Consider the following 24,184-nt stretch of genomic DNA (forward strand, 5'->3'; position numbering starts at 1 on the left):
CCTGCTGCTATTTTTAGCCTGAGCACTTCCTGCTGCTCACAGGAAGTGATTTGTTTGAGGCAAATTCAACATTGTGCTAGTAAAGTGCAGGTTGTCGTACGACTGAAAACACAAACGATCCAGAAAAAAAGCTAAAAAAAAAAATAAAATGTTGCCCTCACCTGCCTGTGCACAGCTGCTGTATACACACAAATGCTCCCTCAGTCAGGTCTGATACGAAGACCAAAGAGAAGCAGAATAATAACCACAACAAAAGTTTCACACTGCAGCTTTAGCTGGGTTGATTTGAACGATTATTCAAATCAAATCAGTATTATTAGTGAGACTAATAAAATCAGGGCATGAATGACGTGTCATCATCAGCTTCATCTGAACTTTATTTAAGCTTCAATAAGCTATACATGATGATATTAATACTTCTTGCTTTTGATGATAAACAGTTTGACATATTCAGCATCACAATCCATAGTATGAATGAATAATGTAGCAGGTAACTTCTCCTGAAAGCAAACAGATCCATAAAAACATTATAGGGATAAAAAAAAAAAAACAAACACCTGTATCTGCAATGTTATGAAGTCGGCTGTTGGAGTATAAACGTGTAAGATGCTATGACTGTTCTGAAACTTGAGCAGTAGGAAACATTATAGTTGTGCAAAAATCTTCAGACCCTGTTGCAAACATACATGGATACTGAGCAGCTGATGAGTTGATGGCTTATATAACAAACAGTGGCTTGCAGTTACTGCATATTCGATATATCGCTGTGCATTTACATTTTGTTCCTCTTCAAATGCAGACCCTACTGCTTCAATCTGTGAGACCAATGTTAACACACACGTGCAAACGTAAGCACACATGTAACACAACGACCAGGTTCCGTCGACGAGCAACTTGACTCTGTGCTGAAAAGCTTACGAACACAAAAGACTTTCGGTGGACACACACACACACACACACACACACACTCACTCACTCACTCACTCACACACACATTTGCATGCATAATAGCACGCACATGTAACCTTGTACCATGCAAATATTTGTTTGTTTTTTTAATTCCTTGTTTTTTGCGCAGAACTATTTTCTGATACATCAACATTAAATCTGAAACATCAAAAATATCAAATGGCAAAAGTCTGTGTCAACACCAGCGAAGGACACGAGCGTGCGCCGAGCTCGCAGTAATCCACCTCTTCATCTTCTTGGGCTTGTTTTGTAGTAGAATCCGTCGTCAAAATAAAACACAGAGGATCTTCTGTCCTCACCACCCACAAATGATTTCCAGTGCCTTTTTTTTTTTCTTATTTCATCTCAAAATAGGAAATAGAGTCTTCATGCTATTCATTGCCTTCACAGTGGCTGTAATGAGACTCCATCCGCCACCTCTCGCCAACACGAAAACTAATAAAGAACACATTGTGATTAAAAGCTGGACTGTAACATCATAAGCCAGAGCAAAGTGAAGAGGCCTTACATTCATTACCAGGCTTCCAGCATTAATGCTGCATTACACACAAGCTCTGTTCTTAGTTCAACAAGTGACACAAGCAGGGTCATGATACCAACCACAGTCTTCACTGTGGCTTTGCTTCTCCTGCAGCGACGCCACACAGTGGGATCAGAAAGTCTTTCTGAGAACCACTGACACGTCAGTCTGTCCCAGACAAGTTCATCTCGTCAAATCGCTCAGGAGAGCCTGTTTTGTTGCAGCTGTCCTCCTCATTTGTCTTTGCCTCTTCCCCAACACATAGCAGCATTAATCCGTTCCTTCACTTTACAGCTGGCACCGCTGGGTGAGGCAACTGTCTCTGTTTTTCCACTCAGCCTCACCGAGCAGCCACTGGAGTTTAGGTGACAAAGCTGGTTGTGATGCTAGCAACAGTGGTCGTCCTGCTCTGGCCTTTTCTCCTCTTCCCACCACCACTAGTTCCTCCTCCTCCTCCTCCTCCTCCTCCACCTCCTCCTCCACCTCCTCCTCTGCTGCCACTTTTTCCGTCTCGTCCTCGACCACGTGTATTGTCCCTGTCTCTGTGGTTTGAATCATCTTGCTGATCTCCCTTATTCTTCCGCTCTGGAATGAGAAAGCACCAAAAAACACAATTAGTACTATGTTATATAAATATAGATATAGATATATCAGTATATAGGTTTAGAACATACTAACTCTTAGACGCCATCTGCATGCGTGTTGTTGGACGACCTAGTGATTGTGGTTGTGAGTGATTTTGATGCAAACCATGTGTAAACCACGTGTAAACCACATGCATGCAGCCTAAAGTATATACAGTGAACGCTACCATTACACTTTGTTTAGCCATGCTGACAGTATACAAACAATAATCAAACTTAACAGGAAAACTTATCAAGAGGTCTTAATATTTAGTCAGTCAGTTGTTGTCCCACTCGGTTCTCAAGCGAAAATATCTCACACCAGTGTTGGATCAGTCGCCATGAGCTTAACGTGTACAGATATTTACGTGCACCTCAGCATTTACTGATAGATGATTTAAGGTCCAGTCTGTAGGTGGGCTTACCGACTTACTTAAAAATCAACAACTTTGTTTTACACAGCCTTTAGAATAAGCCTTTTACATGAAGTAAAGGGCTCGCTTTGCATCTTGAGCCAATATGTGTCTGCAGCTGCCCTAACTTGTGTTTTGCATTCTGAAGCTGGAACTTGCTATAAAAACAGTGGTGAACAGCTTCACCCACATAAACGTGTTGCGTAAACCAACGAAGAAGAGGAAAAGTTGTGACGGCGTGTTTATATCCTTTGCAAAGGCCACCGTATTTGCCTGACGGTGGGGGTTCACCGTTTGTTCGGCAGCCTCACCAAAACATGTCTCTAATTCCCACAAATTCTTACACATTGGGCCTTTTATCCTCCATGTGCATTCGCGGGGCTGCTGGTGCCAATCCCTGACATAGACCCAGGACAGGTCATCAGTGCACTGCAACTTTAACTTGTGAAATCTAATGATTATCTAAACGTGTTTTGTTTTGTTTTTGCAATCCTTGCCCTTTAGATGTTTCCCTGCTCCAACACACCTGATTCAAATGAATACTTCATCAGGGTTTGCACAGCTTGTTGATGAGCTGACCATTTGAATCAGGTGTGTTGGAGCAGGAAATCGTCTAAAACATGCAGGGCAGTGAGTCACCAGCACCAGGCTTGAGAAACACTGATCTAGTGAAGTTTGCAGACGGAGCTGGAGACAAGGTGAGTGGGAATACTCTGGAAACTCAGGAGTCTATCAAAGGGCCAAAGTGTAGAGAACACAGCCACGCAGAAAGTATAGAGATTTGCCGCTTTTTTAACACAATTTTAAATCCATCTAATGTTGTAACGACATCCCCTTCAGCATCATTCTGGACTCCTTCATAATTAATGGGCTTTGTGCTAATTAAAAATGTTAATATTTAACATTTCTAATCTAATATCATCTCTGTGATAGCATGGCTGGGCTGCCACTCTGATTCATATCAGATTTAATGCATCCAAACCACATTTGAATGCGGTTTGAAATGCTATTCAGATCATTTAGATCTGACTTCTATAGCTAAGACTGAGTCTGAAAGCTGTGGCTGCTCAAATCACACATTTATATAACAAAGATGTCAAAACCAGTGCTGGTATGAGTACTATGGTGCTATAGTACTCATGTGACACATGTAGTTCTGGGTCTTTGGGTTCACCTTCGTCCTCACCAAGGCAACCCATTCAAATAGAGAAGGTATGTCTGGACACGAACGGATTTCATTATTTATTGCATTCAACAGAGTTAGAAAGTCTGCCTGAATAAATCTGATTCAAGAAAAATAATCCAATTTCCAGTCTGAACACGGCCGAATTTAGCCTATTTAAATTTCTGCTTCAACAGTTACCAACTCGTACAGAACATCCCACATTATCTTTTACATCCGTCACTCTTTTTAAGAGCATAATTGCTCTCTTGAAGCAAATGACCATCGTGGTGTGGTTAATGTCTACACATGACCCACTCAGAGGATGTAAGAGCTGCTGTTGCTGACGTAAAAATAAAACACATGGACAGACAGAGAGAGAGAGCACTTAGGAGAGTCAGATGACATTCATTTCTGTCACATAAATCACCCTGAAATCACTTCTGGCATGATGAGTTAAACACTGTCAAGGGTCCAATAATGGCCCATGAGGACATAAAGAGCAGTCACAAAGTGGAAGTGAACATGTGTCCACTTTTGGATGGCTGTTGTTTAGGCAGCACTCAGAAGTATTCAGTGTTTTTATATTTGTGGGAGTAGAGTTACGCTGCAGGATGTTTGTTATGAACTTGTGTGGTGAAAGTCTCTGCGCATCCTAGAAACTAAGTGAACATGTGCCAAGGGCTGGACAGTGTTCACGACACAGCTGACAACAGCACGGCTTATGGCGCCACCGTGTTTTTCTACTGCCATGCAGCAATAACTTAAGGTCTGTGTTTATTTCCCTAAAAGCCTTTTTAAACATGTCGTACAAACAGTTATGATTTCTTGGCTTTAATGCGAATTTACTAAAAAGTACAACGTTTCTCAGATTTCACCAAAAACAATTTTTCCGAGCAGCCGGTGAAAACCATTAACTGGTGATGACATGCATTTGATGCAGTTGAATATGGCCTGACTTAACACGAGACTAAACATTTATTCACCACAGGTCCGTGCAGGGTTTCTTTACTCATGTCTGAACACTCAGAGGATCAGGGCCCACACAGTAGTGCACAAACCTACGACAGCAACAGGAATAGATCTCCTCTTACTGGAGGAGAGCGTTCTAAAATCATCAGAAATAAACATCACTAGTTGAAACATTTTCCGGACTCAAATTAGATTGTGAATCATTAAAAATATTGAAGCAAGTGCAATTATTTCAATGAAATCAATGTGCTACAATGAACAAGAGCCTGAGTGAAGTAAAGGGTCCTCATGCAGCATGTGAGTAATGGTAATGTGCAACTGTGTCTTAGGCCACCATTAGTCGTGTTCTTTTAGAAATGCTAGAATGACCATCGAGTGTAATTACTTTATTGAAACACGTCCAGAAAATATGGGAAACATGAATGCAGTTTTAAATTAGCACATTTTGTACAAGTACTTAGTGTGACACCCCCCCCCTACACTTGAACAATAGCACGACCCTGATTCTGTTAAATCTGGAGCGGGACGTTAACTAACGTTATTGGTAAACCCTGCGTTTGTCCCACTATTTCCTGATGACAAATATCTGCTGTGAAAAATGTCTATGCTCATGGTGTATGACTTAAAGTCACTGACAGCTCGCTATACGATATAAGATAATACAAAAGACCGACTTTGAGTCATATCATTCCAATCCAAATGCCAATGTTCACGGAATTCGACAGACATAAACACAACAAAGCTGTCGGCGCACAAGGACTCAATTACGCATCTAACAAATCACTAATGGAGCCAGGAGAAGGGACTCCATCAGTTATGACAGCTCTGATTGCACCTCCTCTCCATCCAAGCTAAACAATCGTGCCTGACCGACGCAATAACACATCCTGAAAATTCAGTTTTTGCATGAGACCCTTTTGTGAAGCTTCAGGGAAAAAAAAGGGGGGTGGGGAGGTGGGATTTGCAGCCAAATCAACACAAAGCGTGAGATATGCAGACCACTAAATCACTACTGTTATACAAGCTCTGCCTCATGTTTTATATAGCTCAACAGCTGGCCAACTCCTACAGATGAATCCACAGTCGTGCTCTTTCTTCACTGTGTTTACGCACGTCGACTGGTTTACCTGCATCGCGGCACCATCACCCATGAATTACCTCACTGAGAAAATGTTCATTCTGTTGCGCTTTGGCAGCGATGCGCGTTTCAGTCTGAAACCCCAAAAAAGGACAGGACTAAAAATCTCCATGACGTCAACAGGCAACCATTCCACCATCCAAAATCTTCCATGAGTCATCACCCGTCAGGTGTCAACTAAGCCGTGCCATATTTCTGATGTGACCGATGTTTGATCCAAGAGATTTGACAGTTGCCATAGCAGTTATTTTATAGGGGAACATGCTGTATATCATTTCCTTCATTCTTCAGACATGCAGGTGTCGCAGCACCACGCTGCGCGCGTATTCATGCTGTCATAACCCTGTCTCGTGAAGATTTACTTCTCACTGAGCAACGTCAACGCCATACCAGCCTCTAGACATCACCACTGACATACAGGACGATGTCAGATCATGTTTTGTTGGTGGTGGAATATGCAAATTGCCTCCATGTTTACACACAAACACTCGGGCCTATCATCTGTTACATGTTGCAACATCTGTACAGATGCCAAGACTGAGCAAATATTGTTACACAATATTGCTGCCGTGCTCGAAATCCCCTAAGCGTGTCACCAAGCAATGAACGCTTTCAACGCTGCTCCTTGTAAGTATGTGTTTCCAACACTGGTTAGAATGGCTGCATTATGCAAAACAGGCATGTATTTGGTGGCATTTAGGGGGAAAAAAGGACATTGTTAAAAGGTGCGTAGGAACTGTATTATATTAAGTACGACAGAGAGACGTAATCCGAGATTAAGGCAACATGTTGAATTGAAACACTCAGTGACGCAGCTTGGAGCACTTTAACACACTGGTTGCCAAAAGAGTTAGTCTACACAGCTGTGGGTCGGAAATGACAAACATCACTGATCCTAAAGTGCCGCCTCTCAAAAGCAACGTCTGCAGTGGTGATGTTAAAATAAAGATAATGGAAAGTAATTTGACTCTTGCCTTTACACTCTAAATTGACCATAGGTGTGAGAGTCACAGTGAATAGTTGTTCATCTCTATCTATATGTGGCCCTGTGACGGACATGTACTGTACCCCACTTTAGCCTTCTGTCAGCTGAGACTGGCACCAGCGACCCCCGCGACCCTCACGTGGAGGATAAAGCGGTAGAAGACGGATGGCTGTAAAGTCATTTGAGGACAGATGGTGGTGTGGATTATCTTTGCTAACACTCACTCTCTCTTTCATGGTGGTGGACATTTAACATATAATAATATGTAATAATTCTCTGAATAAAATAGGCCCATGGTTTTTGGAAATTCAATTCAATTCAATTCAATTCAATTTTATTTGTATAGCGCCAAATCATAACATACATTATCTCAAGGCACTGTACATAGACAACATCAAAGAGAGCAGAGAACCCCAACAGTTCACACAATGAGCAAGCACTAGGCATCAGTGGAGAGAAAAAACTCCCTCTTAACAGGAAGAAATCTCTGACAGAACCAGGCTCAGAGATGTGCGGTCATCTGCCTCGACCGGTTGGGGTGAAAGGAAAAATGGGGGACAGTGGAGAGGTGGGGGACAGAAAATGGGGGGAGAGAAAGGACAAGAAATAAAACCGACTTTGGGGCTAATATACTATATGTATATGTGTATGTGCATAAGAACACCCGGTGTCATCCCCGGTTCAAGTGCAGCTCTGTGTTTCCATGTTCCAGAAACTTTGGCAATCCCACTCTCCAGTGTTTTCAAGTGGGTCTTTTGTGGTACATATTTTACATATATCCCCTCTAAAGGTTTGTCATCCCGACACCACTTGCTGGAAGTCAATTCAGAACTTCTTTGTCTCACCGGGTTGGGGAAGAAAAGGATCCAAATTAAGTACACTTGTACTTTCCATCTAGTAAACTCTCAACCACCTGGCCAGTCCTGTCATTTATTGAGCGTCATCAGTGACTGATGCGCTGTTATGAGGGCTGATAATGGCCACTGACTGGTGAGAATGACTGTTAACCTGCTGGAGAGCTAACTGCAGTGTGGATGATAAGAGCCCAAGCAAACATGTCATGGCCATGTAAACCTCACGCTTCAGCGGTCCTTAGAACAAATAGCCCTCGCTCACTCTGATCCTGGTCCAGGTTTGCAGTGTGTAATGCCCTTCATCTGCTTGGCTCGTAGACTCTGGGTTTATTGTTTACATGCTGAGAAGTCAAGAGGTTCTGTATCCTTCTGTGAGCCGGGCCAAACCAAACCCAATCAACGCGCCATGGGTCACAAACACACTGGCGGGAATGCAGGCTTTTTGGGGTTGAGTAACGGTTCCATCATCAGTCATCACATTAACTGGAGGAGGCATTTTATGAAGCACATGGCTTTTACTGCCTCTATCTGTGATCTCGGTTTGTGGGATCTGATTAAAGCTGATATTACAGGTCCAGTGTGTAACATTTAGAGAGGATTATTGGCAGAAATTAAACACACAACTCATAACTGTGTTTGTACAAGGCTGTAATCTTTTTAAAAATAAAAATCATTTGGTTTTCGTAGAAGACACCTTTTATGTGCGCTTTAGGAAAGTACCTTGCTCCACAGAGGCTGCCATCTCGCGCTGCCATTATGCAAATGGGGAGTGACTCGGCAAGCATGAACCGGATACACAACCAACAAAGAAGAAGAAGAAGAAGGAGGACATGGCATCGAGAGTGGAAAAATGGAGCCAGATATGTTTACCATAGCATTTCTGGTATGTGAAGGCCACCGTAGTTCTCTGACGCACTTGAGAGAAAGAGAGGAGTGAGTGGCGTCCTTTGCTTGTTGCACTCTGCAGTTTCACCATTAGATGTCACTAATTCTTACACACTGATTTTTGTTGTTGTCGATGTTATTATGCTGCCTCTGTTTGGTTTTAGTGAGCAGAAATGATTTGTAAGTTGTGTCCTTCATCTGATGTCAAGCAAAACTATCAGGCCCGACTGAGGGAGGGTTTGCTTATTCAGTGCAGGAGTGGGTTGTTGGACAGCTGTCGTGGAATTCAACGCTCTTCACACTTCTTTGTGTTTTCTGTTTGGAACCGCAGAGTTGCCGTTGACTCATAAATCAAATCACTTCCTGTGAGCGGTGCACAAATATTGGGTATAGAGGTGCCCTAAGCCTAACCTCTGTTTGACTCATTTGACAAATCCATATTTAAAAGTTAGGCACTACAGTTTTAACCAGACTCAGTACTCATGTATAATGTTGTGTGTACTTGTGTTTACCTCTTGCACACGGCGTCTTTGTCACGACACACTTCCGTTTTTCTGTCTGCGGAGCGCAGGACTGCGAGGGCACAAAGGACGGCGAAGTGTCCGAGCTGGAGACATGCGGAAGGGGCGAACGAACCCGAGACTGCGAGCCTTTTTTAAATCCACACGTTTTGTTCTTCTTCATACAGGAACTCCACTGGCTCCACTCGCCCAGTTCACACTCAGAAGCACGCTGACCTGAGGGAAAAGCATCAAACAAAGACTAATGTAGTGAGTGAATGGTTTACAGCTCCAGCATCTCACATTTGTTTCGCAGCCGGCCTGTCTGCATTTTTACAGCTCAGTAGTTTTACCACAGGATAATGAGTTTAGGTAATTTCCAAATCTGAAAGCAATCTTTTCTTTTGACAGGCGAAGGGCAGATTGAGAGGGGTGCTACAAACGTGAAAATGCACAATAGCACGTGTCCTGTGAGTATCCTGGACTTGAAAATAGCACAGTTTTAAAGTCACATTTAACATCTCTGTGGACAAGCAGGGTCAAGTCAAAGGAATGGCATGTGACGCCAAAAAGTGAGTCCAGATTTCCAAGATTTTGCAGCACTGAGGCAAGCTTGGAAAGCTCAAAATGTCAGTGTTAATGGTGTCGTTTCTAACTTATGACAGAATTATTTTCAGCAGGATTAAAACCACAAAAAGAAAAGCCCAAGTGCTTGTTCACTTCCCTTATTTCCAGGCCAACAACTGAACAAATCTGGCTTCAAAACACGAGGCGATTGTTTCTGTTCATTTATGACAACAGGTATCAATGATGCTGCGTTTGTGTTCTATGGCTGGGGAAGAGTGGGAGGTCAAAGGTTACTCACCGACACACTCCATGGTCTCATTGGCGGTGCGCAAGCCTGGAGGGCAGCTTACATAGCATCTCCCACTGTGTGAATAGAAGCCCTCCTTACATTTTGTGCAAAAATTGCGATTGAAACACGCTTCACAGTTGTCTATTTTACATTCTGGAAGAAAAGCGAGAAAGAACAGAGGATCAAATAAAAGGAACAAGTCACTGAAAGGTCAGACAGACTCTGGTGATGGACAATTTAGAAAAATTAGCTCAAAAAAGAAAATCGTTCTCCAAAGGAAGTTGATTCCATGTGAGACATTAATTGGTGATTAAACAACACAAGGTCTGTTTGGGGTGAGAAACACCGTTCTCCTGAAAACACATGCACCGCAGGCCTTGTTTTTGTCAAACATGGGTGTGAACCGTAAAAGTGTTCCCAAGAGTGGGTTTCTCCACACCTCAAAGTCATTAAAATCACTGACTCTCCAGTCAAACAAAGAACCTCTTAAAAAGTTTTGTAAAATTACAAACACAGAAGGATGAAAAACAGACATCTTAAAGGGTTCCCAAAAGGTTTAGTCTCATCATGAAAGGCATTTCCTCACTTGCATCATTTATTCCATCTGAATAAACCTTTTCTGGACAAAAACAATGGAGAAAGATGGATTTCTGCAAATTTACATTCAAGCCCTTTTCACATCATGTTCACGTGTGCAAGTGTTCAAGTGAAGAATGTCTACTCTGCAGCTGGTCTGCATCCAATGGTCTAACACTAAATCTCACTTTGGGATCTAAAAGTCTTTGCCTCCTGCTCCCAATTACTATTTTTTTAAGACTTTGACAGCTAAATTTGACAGTACTGATGTTTGTGGGCCTATAATGTAAGACAAATGTTGCTAACAAGACATTGTGGAATGACATGTATGAAGTCAAATGATTGGATAATAACCCAGGTTAGCCGCCAAAGGCCCCAGAGAAATATATGGCGAGGAAGTTCAGCCCTTTGCTGCAACAACATCACGACAGTGAAGAATTAATGCTGCGCTGAAATAACAGAAACATGTGGCTGAATTTGTTGCAACTGATAATCGTGTCTATATAACAGATAAAACAAGTCTCACAGGGAAAATAAAAAGCTGCTTCAAACACAAAGTGCAGTGAAATCACTCTAACACAGGTAACGGCACAAAGTGCACTTTTTTTTTTTTTTATGAACACCAAACTGAAAGAATGAGTTTACAAACTGTGAAATTGAACACTTCTCACATTTTATGACACTGCATGACGTCTCCACTTACATGGTCTGGCACGGCCGGTGCTTCTACTACTGCTAAAACCATTTAGTTTCAGCATTTGAAGCAGTTTCATTAAAAAAAACTGAACACTGGGATATTAAAAAAAATACACTTTTTCACATTTTTGAGAAATTGTTTTGTATAGAACCTTTCACACAATACAAATGGAGGATCTAAACTTCCCAAAATAAATAAACAAATTAATTTCTATTGGACTCATGTATGAGACATACATTTTGAAATGTATACATATATATACATGTATGTATATATATGTATATATATATATGTATATATATATATGTATACATATATATATACATATATATATAAATATATATGTATATATATATATATACATATGTATATGTATATATATATATATATATATATATACATACATATGTACATATAGAGGGAGAGAGAGAGAGAGTATACCTTATATCTAGGACATTTATGTGATTTATGATTTGTGGACAAAGTCAGGAGGGCCAGTATATCATATGAATGATTAATATTTGCACACATATACATTACATACATCGAAAGATAACAGAAAACTCTGGCCCTCCTCTGATTGGTCAATCTCAATGTCGATCACACACTCTCACTTGCACTTTGATTGACAGCTCATGAAGCGGCAAATGGATTAGGAGAAGAAGAAGAAAAAGAAGTGTAAGAAAAACAAGAAAGGGGATTAATTAATGTCGATTATAACAGTCTTATTCTACCTGTGGTGTCTCCCTGTTTATAACTGTTTAAAATTGCATTGTTACGCTACATATTAATTAAACTAACTAATGATCAGTTTATGTCTATCTATGTTTATTTTGGGAAGTTTATATCCTCTATTTGTATTGTATGAAACGTTCTATACAAAAGCATTTCTGGGGGGTGACATTTATATCTACACCTTTACCACTTTTACACACATTAATAAACTGATGGTACAGTCATTTAAGTGTGGAAATATTATCACGAGAAGTCATTGGAAACCAAATATATTGACACAAAAAACTAAGCTTGACTTAATTTCTTACACATTTCCAACACTATATATCGAGTCTGTTTATGACACATTAACAGTGTATCTGAGTGGCCTGGCATGAACTGTGCACATGAGGGCCAGACACAGACATCCTCTCGAAATCAGACAAACAACATTACGTTAGACAATGTTTTTGTTGGGATTTCACTGCAGTCCCACTTTCTGCCCACGTCTAACAGGAAACAGACAAAAGATGGAGAGGCTGGCACACCTCCGCTCAACTATGTGAGCTTGGTATGTACCGTGAGTGTGCACTAATGCACGCCGGCACCCATCTTTTCATATGAGCCAAACCGTCCTTTAAGTATAAAGAGGTCCCATCCACTTTGAATTCTAATGACTTTCATTCTGTGCAGCAAATACTTTCCTGAATTTGGTGGCTATAAAAAGGATACGTGACATCAATAGAGGACTTTTATCAAGCGGCTGCATATTTACTCGTTATTGGACAGATGCATCTTGTTAGAAGACATTTGAGCGGCTATCGTGCCTCTTCATCGTTCATAAAAATAATGGCACACATTTGTTTAAAAAAGAAGAAAACTCCAGAGATGGGTGTAAGATTGCGGCGGCTGTATTTTCCTCAACATTCATGTTTCTGTTCTCCAATGAAAGAAGTGATTGTCCAGTGAAAGAATGCAGCAGTTGATGAAGCTCTACTCACAAATGAATCCGTGTCATGTTTTTATATTTGTATATGACACAGTTTCTTTAAATGATCCCACATTTCCAGTTAATTCTCAGTAATTCCCATAAATTCCCACAGAGTTTCTGAATCTTTGTCGCCTTTGCAGCCCGAGTATGAACTAATGAGGAAACCAAATCATTCCTCAACAAGTATAATAAGCAAATATTACTACAATAATACATGGAAGCAACAGCAAAACACAATCATGTATCAACAGCTATCGGTGCTCTTTATTTACATTATTAAATTGCACTTTCCTTGCACCATCCTTCTGCTGTGGTGACCTGGACTTTAGATTTTGGACCACTAACTGCTTAACTCAGATTACTAAATCTAAATATTTGCTTAACAACATGCATTTCTACTGACCAGTTTTTGGAAAACTTGGTAAAAATGGTGGATTATTTTTAATCCAGATTAAATTGCAGATAAGCAGATAATTTACACTCACACACACATACACACACACATGGCTGTGTGAGGAAGATCCCTCATGTGTGTTCACAAATCAAACATGTACAGTACACACCAACACAACACAAAGAAGAACTCACGGGTGCATCTGTTGTTGCCCTCTGGGTTCCTCATCCCAAAGTATCCCATTGGGCAGGAGGCGAGGCACACGCCAATCTGACGGATGTCATAGCGCTCCAGGAAGATGAAGAGCTTGGGCTTACATTTAATGCAGCCATTGTACTCAGAGCATCGGTCACAGCCTTTCGGACAAGATGGCGGCCCCTCAGTGCTAACTGTGGAAACAAGCGAGGGACATGAAACAAAAACACATTATCAGCTTCTAGTCAGATTTCGATAAAGGAGACGCGCATCAGATTGTGTCAAAGTGAAGAACATTGGAGAAGTGTAATATACATGTACCACTGACATGTCAGCAGATCCACTCATAAACTGCATGCACTTCACTCCAAAAAGCAGGATTTACTGCTCGTTGGAGTGAATTGAATGTCTTTCTTTGAAAGGTTACTCACTATTGACTTCAAAGTGTTTGCTGAAGTCAACACATCCAAAACAATGGGGACACAAATCATGTAAAAAAAAAAAAAAACCCAGCAAAACAATAAGACTTTACAATAAAAGAGTCAAACAGAATAAAAACCAATCTTACATCTTAACTAGTCTGATTTAAAGCAGAGCTATGCAGGACTTTTATCATAATGTATCAGCTTTGGAGTCATTGTGATGGTTAAATGTCATTGTGATGGTTAAATGTCATTGTGATGGTTAAATGTCTCTATGATTGGAGACTGTCTCCACTCCCCCCCATTGTTAGTGGAAACTCAGCCTTGCAGGATCAGGGCCACCAACCCTCTTCAGACTCAAGAATCTTTTTAATGGTGAGAATTGAGAAGAACAGAAGCATCTAAAACTGATGCCGACTGACGTGGACATGGCCACGCCGCTTGTGTCCGCTAACCCAGTGGGAAGGAGCATGAGCGGTGGTTGAGGTAGTAGGTTGCAGTGGTAGACAATGGATGGATATTGACGGTGGTGTCGAAAATTGATGTACTCCGAAACTGTAGGGGGAGCTCTTTAAAAAGAGAGAAACTAGGAATGACTCATTACCACTTTCTCATGTCCGATACTGACGTCACAACCTTGAGTATTTATGCGCAAGTATACAAATAACCCATCGATGCAGCCGTCAAACATCTTATAAACTAATAAGCTGTTAACAACACATTTGTGCTGACGCCATATCGAGTCATTTCAAAAACATAATGTTCCAATAAGGAACAAATATTGTGCTCTATTAAAGGTTCACGGGTTCAAGGATCAAAGGTCTTTATTGTCGATGTTGTAAAAACAACAAAAGAGCACAGTGTCTCTCGAATAACTTCAAACACGCACACACACAAATAACCAAAAACAACGACGCAAGTAATCAAATAAAGAAATAGTCAGCGTACCAGAGTTTGGCTCGCGGTGAAAGAAGACATAAACGGCCCAGAACATGACTTCAAATGCCGTTTAAAAAAGCTTTTTATTTACAATTTTACAGTCTGTGCTAGATGTGGCATGTGGATTTTAGGATTTTTCTAATTCCAATATTCAATACAGTGATTTTTGGCCAGTATCATATTGATACTAATACTCAGTATCGAGTCTTGTAAACTAAGTGATTTCTAGGGAAAGTACATGTCAAAGTGCAGGAGTCAAACCAGAGAATTTGGATTTACAGTTCAGCCTTTTACAGTTGATTATATCAGCTCTAAATATACACACTCTCACACAACCATCCATCTGCCGCCTCCCACAGATAAGTTGGGGGTGTTAAAAGGCTTCTCTCATGGACTGATTACAGCCTGCCTGGGTCACGGCAAACTCAAATGTAGTCATTAGAGCCAGGTTACTATTATTATTATTAATGATAGAAGTAGATGTCGTAAAAGTAATGCTTAACAGCGGCAGACGGCGCATGAGTCTGAAAATGTGCCGTCGTTAACTGCTTGTGACATGTGGACCAAAGCAAAACAAAAACAGTTTGTGTTGCCTGGAGCGCGAGGAGGACGATGTGCTACTCTTCTCGCTGATGGTTTGAGTTTGATGTCTGCATGACACTTAATTCATTCACAGAGGACACGCAGAAAACAAGCCCTGCTGTTGTCAATTGTTTCAGACAGCTGAAGAACAGCAAGGCGACCTGATCACGTTTAATACAAAAACACCTCAAACTGCAGCCCCTCAAATGACCGATGCTGCAGAAGGTGCGTGACCCGGATCCTCCTGTTTCATACAGCATTTAATGCACGTGTAAGTTCAGTATTTTGTAAAATCTATTACATAAAAACTGTTCACTTCCTTGCTAGTGTGTGTGTGTGTGTGTGTGTGTGTGATTACCACATCTGTTTTGTGGTATTATATGAATTCTTATTTGCAGAGATTGGGGTGAGCTTGGCATGGGCTGAAAGCCCCTTGAGTGTAAAAGAAGAATTATTTCAAATCTGACAGTAAGAGCAGAGCCGAGGCTGCGAGGCTGGTGATATGCTGCGAGTTGGCGCGAGCACCATCTTTTGGTTGCATGAGGTCAGAAAAATGCTTCCAGCAACACCAGCGAAACAGTCCAATTGCGAGCTTAGAACTGTCAGGTACTCCTTCCATTATGTGCCCACAGAGCCAGACACACAGGGAACCGAGACTTTGAGGGCGAATACCTCAAAACCCCTTCTATAAACACTCCTAATACCCGTAAAGGTTCTACATAAACTGAGAGAAACATAATCTCAAAAAGAGGAAGAAAGATGAGCCATTCAGCAGAAACACTGAACCCCAAAACCCACCCAGGGAAAACAAAAAAGGAATGATGAGAAAATAAACAAAGTGTTATCTTTACTTTGCTTGTTAAATGTTTATAAGACATCCACCGCTGTGACTCAGACCACAGCAACGAGAGGCAGCAGCCCTGAAGAAGGAAGAGAAAAACATTTCAAACAAACCCAGGGAGAGGAAGAGAGAAAGAGAGGACTCACCCCGTCTCTGCCTTCTCGCCTTGGACAGCTTGAGAGCATCGCTATGACCCATGGAGCTGAGGAAGATCATTGCCAGCGCCACCAGTCCCAGCTGCATAGTCCCTGTTGCCTTCCCGGCCACGCAGGGTCCCCCCCTGCAGCCAAACGGATCAGGTGGGGGGGCCCCCTTCCTCTGTGGGACAGGTGGATCCCTCTGCTGCTGGGACAGATGATCCCTCCTTTCTACTGTGGTGCTGTGCTCCTTTTCTCTGTCTGTCTCTCCTTCGTCCCCCCACCTCCTCCTCCTCCTCCTCCTTCTGTAACTTTCACTCTAGTGGCTCCCGCTCCGTCCACAAGTCTGTGTAGTGGAGGACGATGCTCCGGTTGCGAGTCCAAACAAGCCCGAGGCACAACAAACCATCACGGTGGTGGTAGTAGGGGCAAAGGGAGCAAGGCTGTAGAATGCAAGCGTGGAGAGCAGAGGGGTTATGAAAAGCACGAAGAGGAGGAGAGAACGGCAAAGGAGAGTGTCAAACTTCTGGTGGTTCAACCCATGAAGCAGAGAACCTGCTATGTGAGGAGGGGTTGTTATCAGCAAGTGCTTCAGGTCACATGCGTGCATCTCATTAAGTGAAGTGCCTGTAGAGCTCGATGGATGAAAGCGATGGACACAGGTTCTTGATTATGTTGCACCAGGAGCAGCTGAGGAGAGGAGACAGAAACAAGGGACACAGGTTTAGGCAAAGGCTTGTCACAATGAACAGTCAAATGACATTTGTGAGTTTGCTTATTTACCGTTTTGGTGAGAAAATAGACGCACATCTCAGAAATATTTGGTCACGGCGTCACAACTCTATGATAAGCTGATTAATCACTCATGACATCAAAACACAAGTCGCTTATTTAGTGTGAATGTTGCTTTTATAGTTTTCCACATGATGTAAATTAAGCTGTGACTGTTTGTCAAACAATACAAATTCTATTGACTTGAGCTTGAAATGACCATGACTAACTGATTACTAAAAATGTTGTAATTGTTACTGTGGCAAGGAAATTATGCAGAACAAATACAAACAGTAAAAAGGGTTCAATGTGTTTTTTGAGGCTGTGATGCATGTAAGATACATTCATATTTATATATATATATATATATATATATAAATATGTATATATATATATATATATATATATATATATATATATACATATACATACATATATGCATATACATAAAAAAAGCTATGACGATGTGGAATGACCCTCTATGATCCGAATCTCTATGATCCGAAGACATGAACTCATGACTGGTTTAATCGAATGATGATCTGTGGAAAAAAACTGGGCTTAAAAACCACAAATATTTTGGGTCATGGCATTTTGAGCTGCTATTTGTACTTTGATAAATTGAGCATGTTTATCCTTTGAGCGAGTCAGTGTCGTCTGCTCTCACCAGGCGGTGAGACGCACACTCAGACTGAGGGCTTTTGTCATATTTGGTGCTGCGATCCTTTTCAGATAGTGTCATACGCTGCCTCTATTTACAGCTCTTGTGTGAAGAGGATACACAGAACATGTTAGGATCAGAGCAATGGGAGGTCCTCCCTCACTGTGCAATAAAGACAAATAGGACCATATTTGGCTGTTGAGTTGCTTGTGGCTCTGCATCACACTAAGGAAGGACAATGCCATTCGGTGCATCTAAACATTCCAGCAGGCAGCACTGCATTCTTAAAAAGGAGGAAATAATGTCAGAATTACACAATACTTTGTGCCAGAAACTAAAAAAATACTATAACTACATACACTTCCTGGCCACATTATTAGGCACACCTGTTCAACTCTAATGGCAGCAATTCAATGTAGGTAGATAGATAGATAGATAGATAGATAGATAGATAGATAGATAGATAGATAGATAGATAGATAGACACTTTGTTCTCTGTGTTGTGAATAAATAGAGAAATCCTGCACTTTAAACTTTTCACAGACTCTTTGTTTTCTTCAGATATCGTGATGTTTCGCTATATGCAATATACTGTATATAGCATATGTAGCATTATTTTTACGTAATCACATATTGTATCGCATCGTGAGTCACCCTGTGATTCCCACCCCGAGTTGAAAATGATGAAAGGGCAACAGTAAGTCAAATAACCACTCATTACAAATAAGGTACACGACATAGACTCTGTCTCTGAATGCAAAATACGTCGCGCCTTGATTCAGATGTTCCACAGCAGCGGCCCACACCTGTACCACTGCTGCCACTTCATTTCCAGGCCCATGTACCTAATAAAGTGGCTGGTGAATGTACATTTTTAATTCTATGCCTAATTTATATAAACAGATTTGAATTCCTTGTCTTGTCTTGATAGAAAGTGACAGTTTCGACGTAACAGAGGACGGAAACTCACATAACATTCTTATTAACACATATGAACTAAATAAAGTTGACACCTGCTGTAGCCTGTTGGTGTGGATGTGTCAGGAAGATGACACAAACAAACATGTTATACATGCACACAAATGAGTTGGATTTTTTGTTTTTTTTTAATTGCAATCCTACAACAATGCTTTACACGTACAGTGTTAAAAGAGTTAAAAGAGACACTTCCCCACCAGTTTGTCTATTTACTTCTTAACACTTAATGACTCACTGTCACCAACACCTCTCACAGCTGAAGACATATTTACAGGGAAGCGCCAGAGAGAGCGGTGCGGCCAGTCTGTCTGCGGCAGCACCTGTTTGTTACCGGAGAGTGATGAGTGGAGAATGGGACACGCTTCGTCTCTGTGGATCAGTCAGAGCACAACACACTGACTAAAGAGGACACTTTTATAACCCTGCACTCCCATGACTGTGTAACCTGCCAAGAGCCCACCTCAGCCTGTCCATGTCTGCAGTCAGGACGGGGTTTAGTTAACCTGTGGAAATTGATCCGTCAGCCTCTAAAAATCTAAATCACAAGGCTCTTTTGTAATCATGTCACTGCACAAACTACTCATCTCATCAGGCCACTGTGGCACCTGCGGGGTTTGAAAACTCTCCGGCTCTGCTTCACCGTGCATTCAGTGCCTTGTCTCCTCGCCACCAGTCACATGCAGGCGAGACCAATGAAACCAAGCCCTGCTCATCAAATAGTCAGGAGATTAAATTGCCCCCTTTGTAAGCCCTAAGTTTGATCTATCAATTATTCAAGCAGTGAAACGGAGCTCCCACACTGGGAGTGTATTGAACTTCTGAAGGTGCCAGAATTCTACGCTCAGAGTTACACACATGCAACTTATCGAAGAACCTTCTGTGTGCGGCTCAGCCTAATAGCATATTCTAGATCTGAGCCCACATCATCACCATACGAGTCGTGCCAGAATGCTTCAGTCGCACACAAACTCACAGAGGAAGATAATAGTAGCGTGCAAAGTTTGTCACAGAGGGCACAGAGGGAATAAAAACGCCATTGTGTGTTCTGCTGGAGCCAGTAATAAATTATTACTTTAAGAGCATTTGCCACATGGACGACACAAATGCATTATTTTAACACTTAAATTTTCTACGTTCTGCTCCTGAATGCTGGCCGCTCATGTGTGGAGCGATGGGGGAAGTTGCGGCGTGATATCATCCAGTTAAAGTCTGTCTTCGTGGTCAGTTTATTTTGATAGCTGATTGTGCATCCAAGCCATGAGATTTATTGTTGCTATAGGCAACGTAACCACAGTGGACAAACAGAGACAGAAGAAGAAAATGATGCAAGAGGACAAAAAAAAACAGGTACACGAGGGGGGTGCTGAGTGAGGCTATCATAAGAAAAACAGAGGTGGAGACACCATCATCATCATCATCACTCTCGTGCATCGACCCCTGCTCTCAACACATATACATTTAAATGAATAAGTAGCTCTGAGTGGGCTCAACCCACAGCACCAACAGAACCTCGGCCATTTTAGGAATCACTTCATCTGATTAAAAGGTTCAGGCAGTGAGAGGTCTTCAGAGGTCGGATCTGAGACCACACAGGACAGAGATCCATCATCCTATCAAGCATACAGGACTGGGACTTCTTTATTTAAGCTGCACAGCACAGATTATCTTTGCTCTCTCTCTCACACACACACACACACACAGTGCTGGATTACAGTTGTTTGCATTGTGAAGGAAAAAGTCAAGTGCAGGTCCACACCTGTTTCACACTGCTGTCACGTCACATTACCACCCTCCATGCCACTCAGTGACAAGGCGGTACAGCCACCACAGCTGTGCCATACTTTTAAAAATGATAGATTTAAATTTGAATTACAATTGCAATATATTATAATATATAAGTACATTATAAGTAGGAACTAGAAAGCAGGGGAACTCGATTCCATTCTTAAGTTTGCTCCAAAGTCAAAATAGCAGATAATGGAGAAAAAAAAAAGTATTTCTTATTATCAGTAATAATAATGTGGAAAACTGCATTTATATTCAGTATATTACTGAGCCTTCAACAGTTGTGTCTCTTTAAAGGATGTTTAGTCATAAAAGTTGCTCTGGAGCAAAGGATTAAGCGGTCTATATTATCACAGACACACAAACAAACAAATCAATCAATCAATCAATCAATAAATAACAGTGTACGAACCCACCTGTGCGTCGGAGTCCCCGGGTTAAGCTGTTCATTGAGCGCTCGTTGCTCAATTTCCTTTTTTATAACGGAAAATCCGTTAGTTGTTTGGTCACAAAAGAACTCCTCCTCCAGGATACCCCCATGCAAGCTCTCTCTGCCATCATTTAAAAAGACATATGATTTAAATTTTTTCACGTGTCACTGTCACCAGACTGTGGAGAGGAGGATGCGCGTGACCAAAAAACAAAACAACAAAACAAAACAAACAAAACCAAACAAACCTGCAATGCATTAAAAGGAGTCCCAAATAAGATGTTATTTATAAAAGAATATGTGTAAATCCCGATGAAATAAGTCAGTCTGACTTGTTCCCGTGTTGTTTAGTGAGAAAAACGTGTTTGCCCTGAAGCTCCGGCGACTTGCGCTTTTTTTTTTTCTTAAATCCACGCTGGAGAGTCGAAACTGTGCATCCAACTCATGCAGACCAGCAGAGTCACACAGCCGTGATATTTGCATCCAGACCCCAGAACCGCCAGCGGGCAATATCCCACACTGGCCCCACCCCTCCCTCCAATACTCAGTGAGACATGAAAAACCTGCGCTGGACTGGCGTTTAAACCACGCTTTAAACCGTCAAACAACAAATGTGGCAAACGCTCTCACTTGTATGTGTTTTAGTGAATAAAAACTTGACCTTGAATTTTCAATATTTCATGACAGAATGTTAGAAAAGCAGTGAGACCCTCACGTTTATTTAATAATGTCACCTTGATTTCAGCAGGTAAAACTTTATATCACTAAAAAACAATACTTATACAATGAAGTGTGCCCTTGTATTGTATTGTAAAAGTGAGATTAAACTGGCGGAGCTGATGGAATGTATTTAAACTCTGCTTCTCTAGGTCACTGAGTTATTAGGTCTTCTGGTTAGTGGTTTTTGGGTAATTGGATTTCTGGCATTTCAGGCACAGACTGTTTTTCAACCTATTCTGGCCTTTTTAGCTGTGATTTAAGAAGCCGTTGCTATAAACAGTATAATTTGACAAGTTATATTCAGACTTGAATTTTTCTTTTCTATGAATGTAGTTCTCTGTCACAACAAAGGATTCGCTAATAAGCTAATGAGGGAGATATTTGAGATCAGTATCATTTTATCGCCGCTAATTCAATTTGGTTTTTCACAAGAAAAATGAAATCACTGAAAACAGCCCCATTCGTCAGGAGGGTTGTAAATGAAGAGTCATTAGTATAGAGCTGTACATACAGTGATATTAAATACCAGAACAGTCTCCATTTCTTTGTTATCCAACAGGGGGCCATAAACAACAATTCTTGGAGATCATACAGACCAGCATTCCTTGTTTTGAGGCTGTGACATTTATCAACAGTGTTACGATGAGAAGGACTACTGGATAAACACCAGCCCCATTCAGCTACACTTATCCCGCTGATGGATTTATCATGAGAAGTAAGTTACAGTGCAGCCTGTTTGTTTTTCTGTCCGGTCGCCAAGAAATAAACAGAGCCAGGAGCCTGAAAACAACACATCATCACTTTATCTTTACGTGATGCAGTTTGGCATCTGCCACGAATGAAAAACAGAGATGATATTGTATCTTAAATGTAAACGGACTCGGTGCAGCGCGCAGGCAGTTTGCGTCACTTTGAATTTGAGTTATGTTCTATTTGCTCATATTTTAGGGGGTTAAAAATGATATATGTGGTAACGTCAGCTGACCGCCACATTTTCATCCAGTGTTGGAGAATTTTTACTTTTAAGGAACCAGACCATGCTGTGTCATCGGAGATTAAGGGAGCGCTCTAAACTGAAACACTGGCTCCACTGACAACCACGGTTCAACCAGTACAGTCACAATTTGAAACTCAATTTACCGAACACTAATTCTGCGCTTTCCAGCTCCAGTGGCGAGCACACACATTTGGAAGGGCCGGGGGGGAAAATTAAAAGGGCACCACATGCTCACACACCTGTGTATACCCATACAGGGACATCCTTTACAGCACAGCGTCACTTTCTATCACTGAAATGGGCACATTTTCTATACAGCACTGAATATCATTGTCATGTCATGTCAGGAACTTCATAACGGCAGCCACAGGAAACAAAGTTGCAAGGTCCTTCAGAAACAATATTTTTTTAAAATTTTACTGTATATTATGCCTAATGTTTTTACCACCGTACAGGGTTCTTTAGTGCGTGTCTTGTGACTCAAGAGGGCACTTTAGCACACATTAGGTTTTTGTCCATGAGGGCGATTGCCTGCGTCTTCATTCACAATCTATTCACTCTATTCTAATTACTGTCATTTTAATTGTCTTTTGGTTCATTCAAACTACTTGGCAACCTGCTAGAGCCATGTATCTGGGGAGGAGGAGGGGTAGTCGGGACAATACTGACCAATATTTTGCATGTACCCTTTTCTGTTGCCACAATTTTATACGTAAAGACATGCAGATCCTTTAAACCTGCAGTGTAAGACCTGTGCAGATTATTGTTGTTGTTGTTGATATTGCTCCCTCTCAGTTTGGTCTTTGTGAGCAGAAATCGGTGTCACATTATATGCACGCTGCATCCTCCATTTAAAAGGGTCTCTGTCAAGCAATACTATCAGACCTGACTGGTGGAGTGTTAGTGAATAAAACAGCAGTTTATCTCGCCAAACCTCAGCAAAACTCCGCTATGAAACCTTCCTTTGGCGCTTCTTTGTGTTTTCAGTCATACTCCATACCACCTGTCTGCTGTCATGTCGCTTTACTAGCACAAGGGTGCTGTTGCCTCTGTCTGTCTGACATATAATGAGTCACCTCCTTTGTGAAGCATGGGAACGTCGTCAGGTGACACAACATCTAAACAACACTACATATATACAGTATATACAGACATACTCATATATGGGAGTATGTCATCCATTCACTTGGAAACAAAGTCAATTCCTTGAGGGATTTAAAGTGCGTGTAAAGTAATGAAAAACATCTCCTCTGACACTGTCACTTTGTCAACCCACAGGAAAAATGTGAAAAATGCTCTGCTTTGAAACACTGGGGGTGTGTCCACTGGCGGAGCTGAACACACACATACAGTACGTGCTTCAGTGGGGACTAAAGCAGGTGAACGTCACTGTTGGTCAGTGTTTGTTCAGAGTATAAACGTAAAAGCTCCGGTAACAAACCACTTGTTTAACAAACATGAGGGGGAAGAGACATTT

At 41.5% G+C, this 24,184-nt stretch overlaps 1 protein-coding gene across 2 annotated transcripts; it reads right to left on the minus strand.

Annotated features, from left to right (window-relative positions):
* Nucleotides 1–359: 359 nt before the first annotated feature.
* On the minus strand, nucleotides 360–21,390 carry rspo1 (R-spondin 1). 2 transcript variants are annotated; one of them, XM_044033113.1, is made up of 7 exons: nucleotides 21,239–21,390; nucleotides 20,977–21,111; nucleotides 16,375–17,055; nucleotides 13,444–13,638; nucleotides 9,887–10,030; nucleotides 9,034–9,258; nucleotides 360–2,074 (listed from the first exon to the last, which is right to left on the minus strand). In XM_044033113.1, exons 3-7 carry the CDS (start codon nucleotides 16,469–16,471, stop codon nucleotides 1,851–1,853), a joined length of 885 nt encoding a protein of 294 aa, XP_043889048.1. In that variant the 5' UTR covers nucleotides 16,472–17,055; nucleotides 20,977–21,111; nucleotides 21,239–21,390; the 3' UTR covers nucleotides 360–1,850. The 2 variants fall into 2 exon arrangements, with proteins under 2 accessions (XP_043889048.1, XP_043889047.1); XM_044033112.1 differs by having other exon boundaries at nucleotides 20,977–21,390.
* Nucleotides 21,391–24,184: the final 2,794 nt, after the last annotated feature.

The sequence above is a fragment of the Solea senegalensis genome, linkage group LG9 (genome assembly GCF_019176455.1).
Source record: "Solea senegalensis isolate Sse05_10M linkage group LG9, IFAPA_SoseM_1, whole genome shotgun sequence".
NCBI lineage: Eukaryota > Metazoa > Chordata > Actinopteri > Pleuronectiformes > Soleidae > Solea > Solea senegalensis.

Coding starts and splice junctions, on each gene's coding strand:
- rspo1 (XM_044033113.1), bottom strand. CDS start 16,471: ATGCAGCTGGGACTGGTGGCGCTGGCAATGATCTTCCTCAGCTCCATG. Junction 13,639..16,374: donor GGCGAGAAGGCAGAGACGGG/GTGAGTCCTCTC, acceptor TTGTTTCCACAG/TTAGCACTGAGGGGCCGCCA. Junction 2,075..9,033: donor AAAGACGCCGTGTGCAAGAG/GTAAACACAAGT, acceptor TTCTCATTCCAG/AGCGGAAGAATAAGGGAGAT.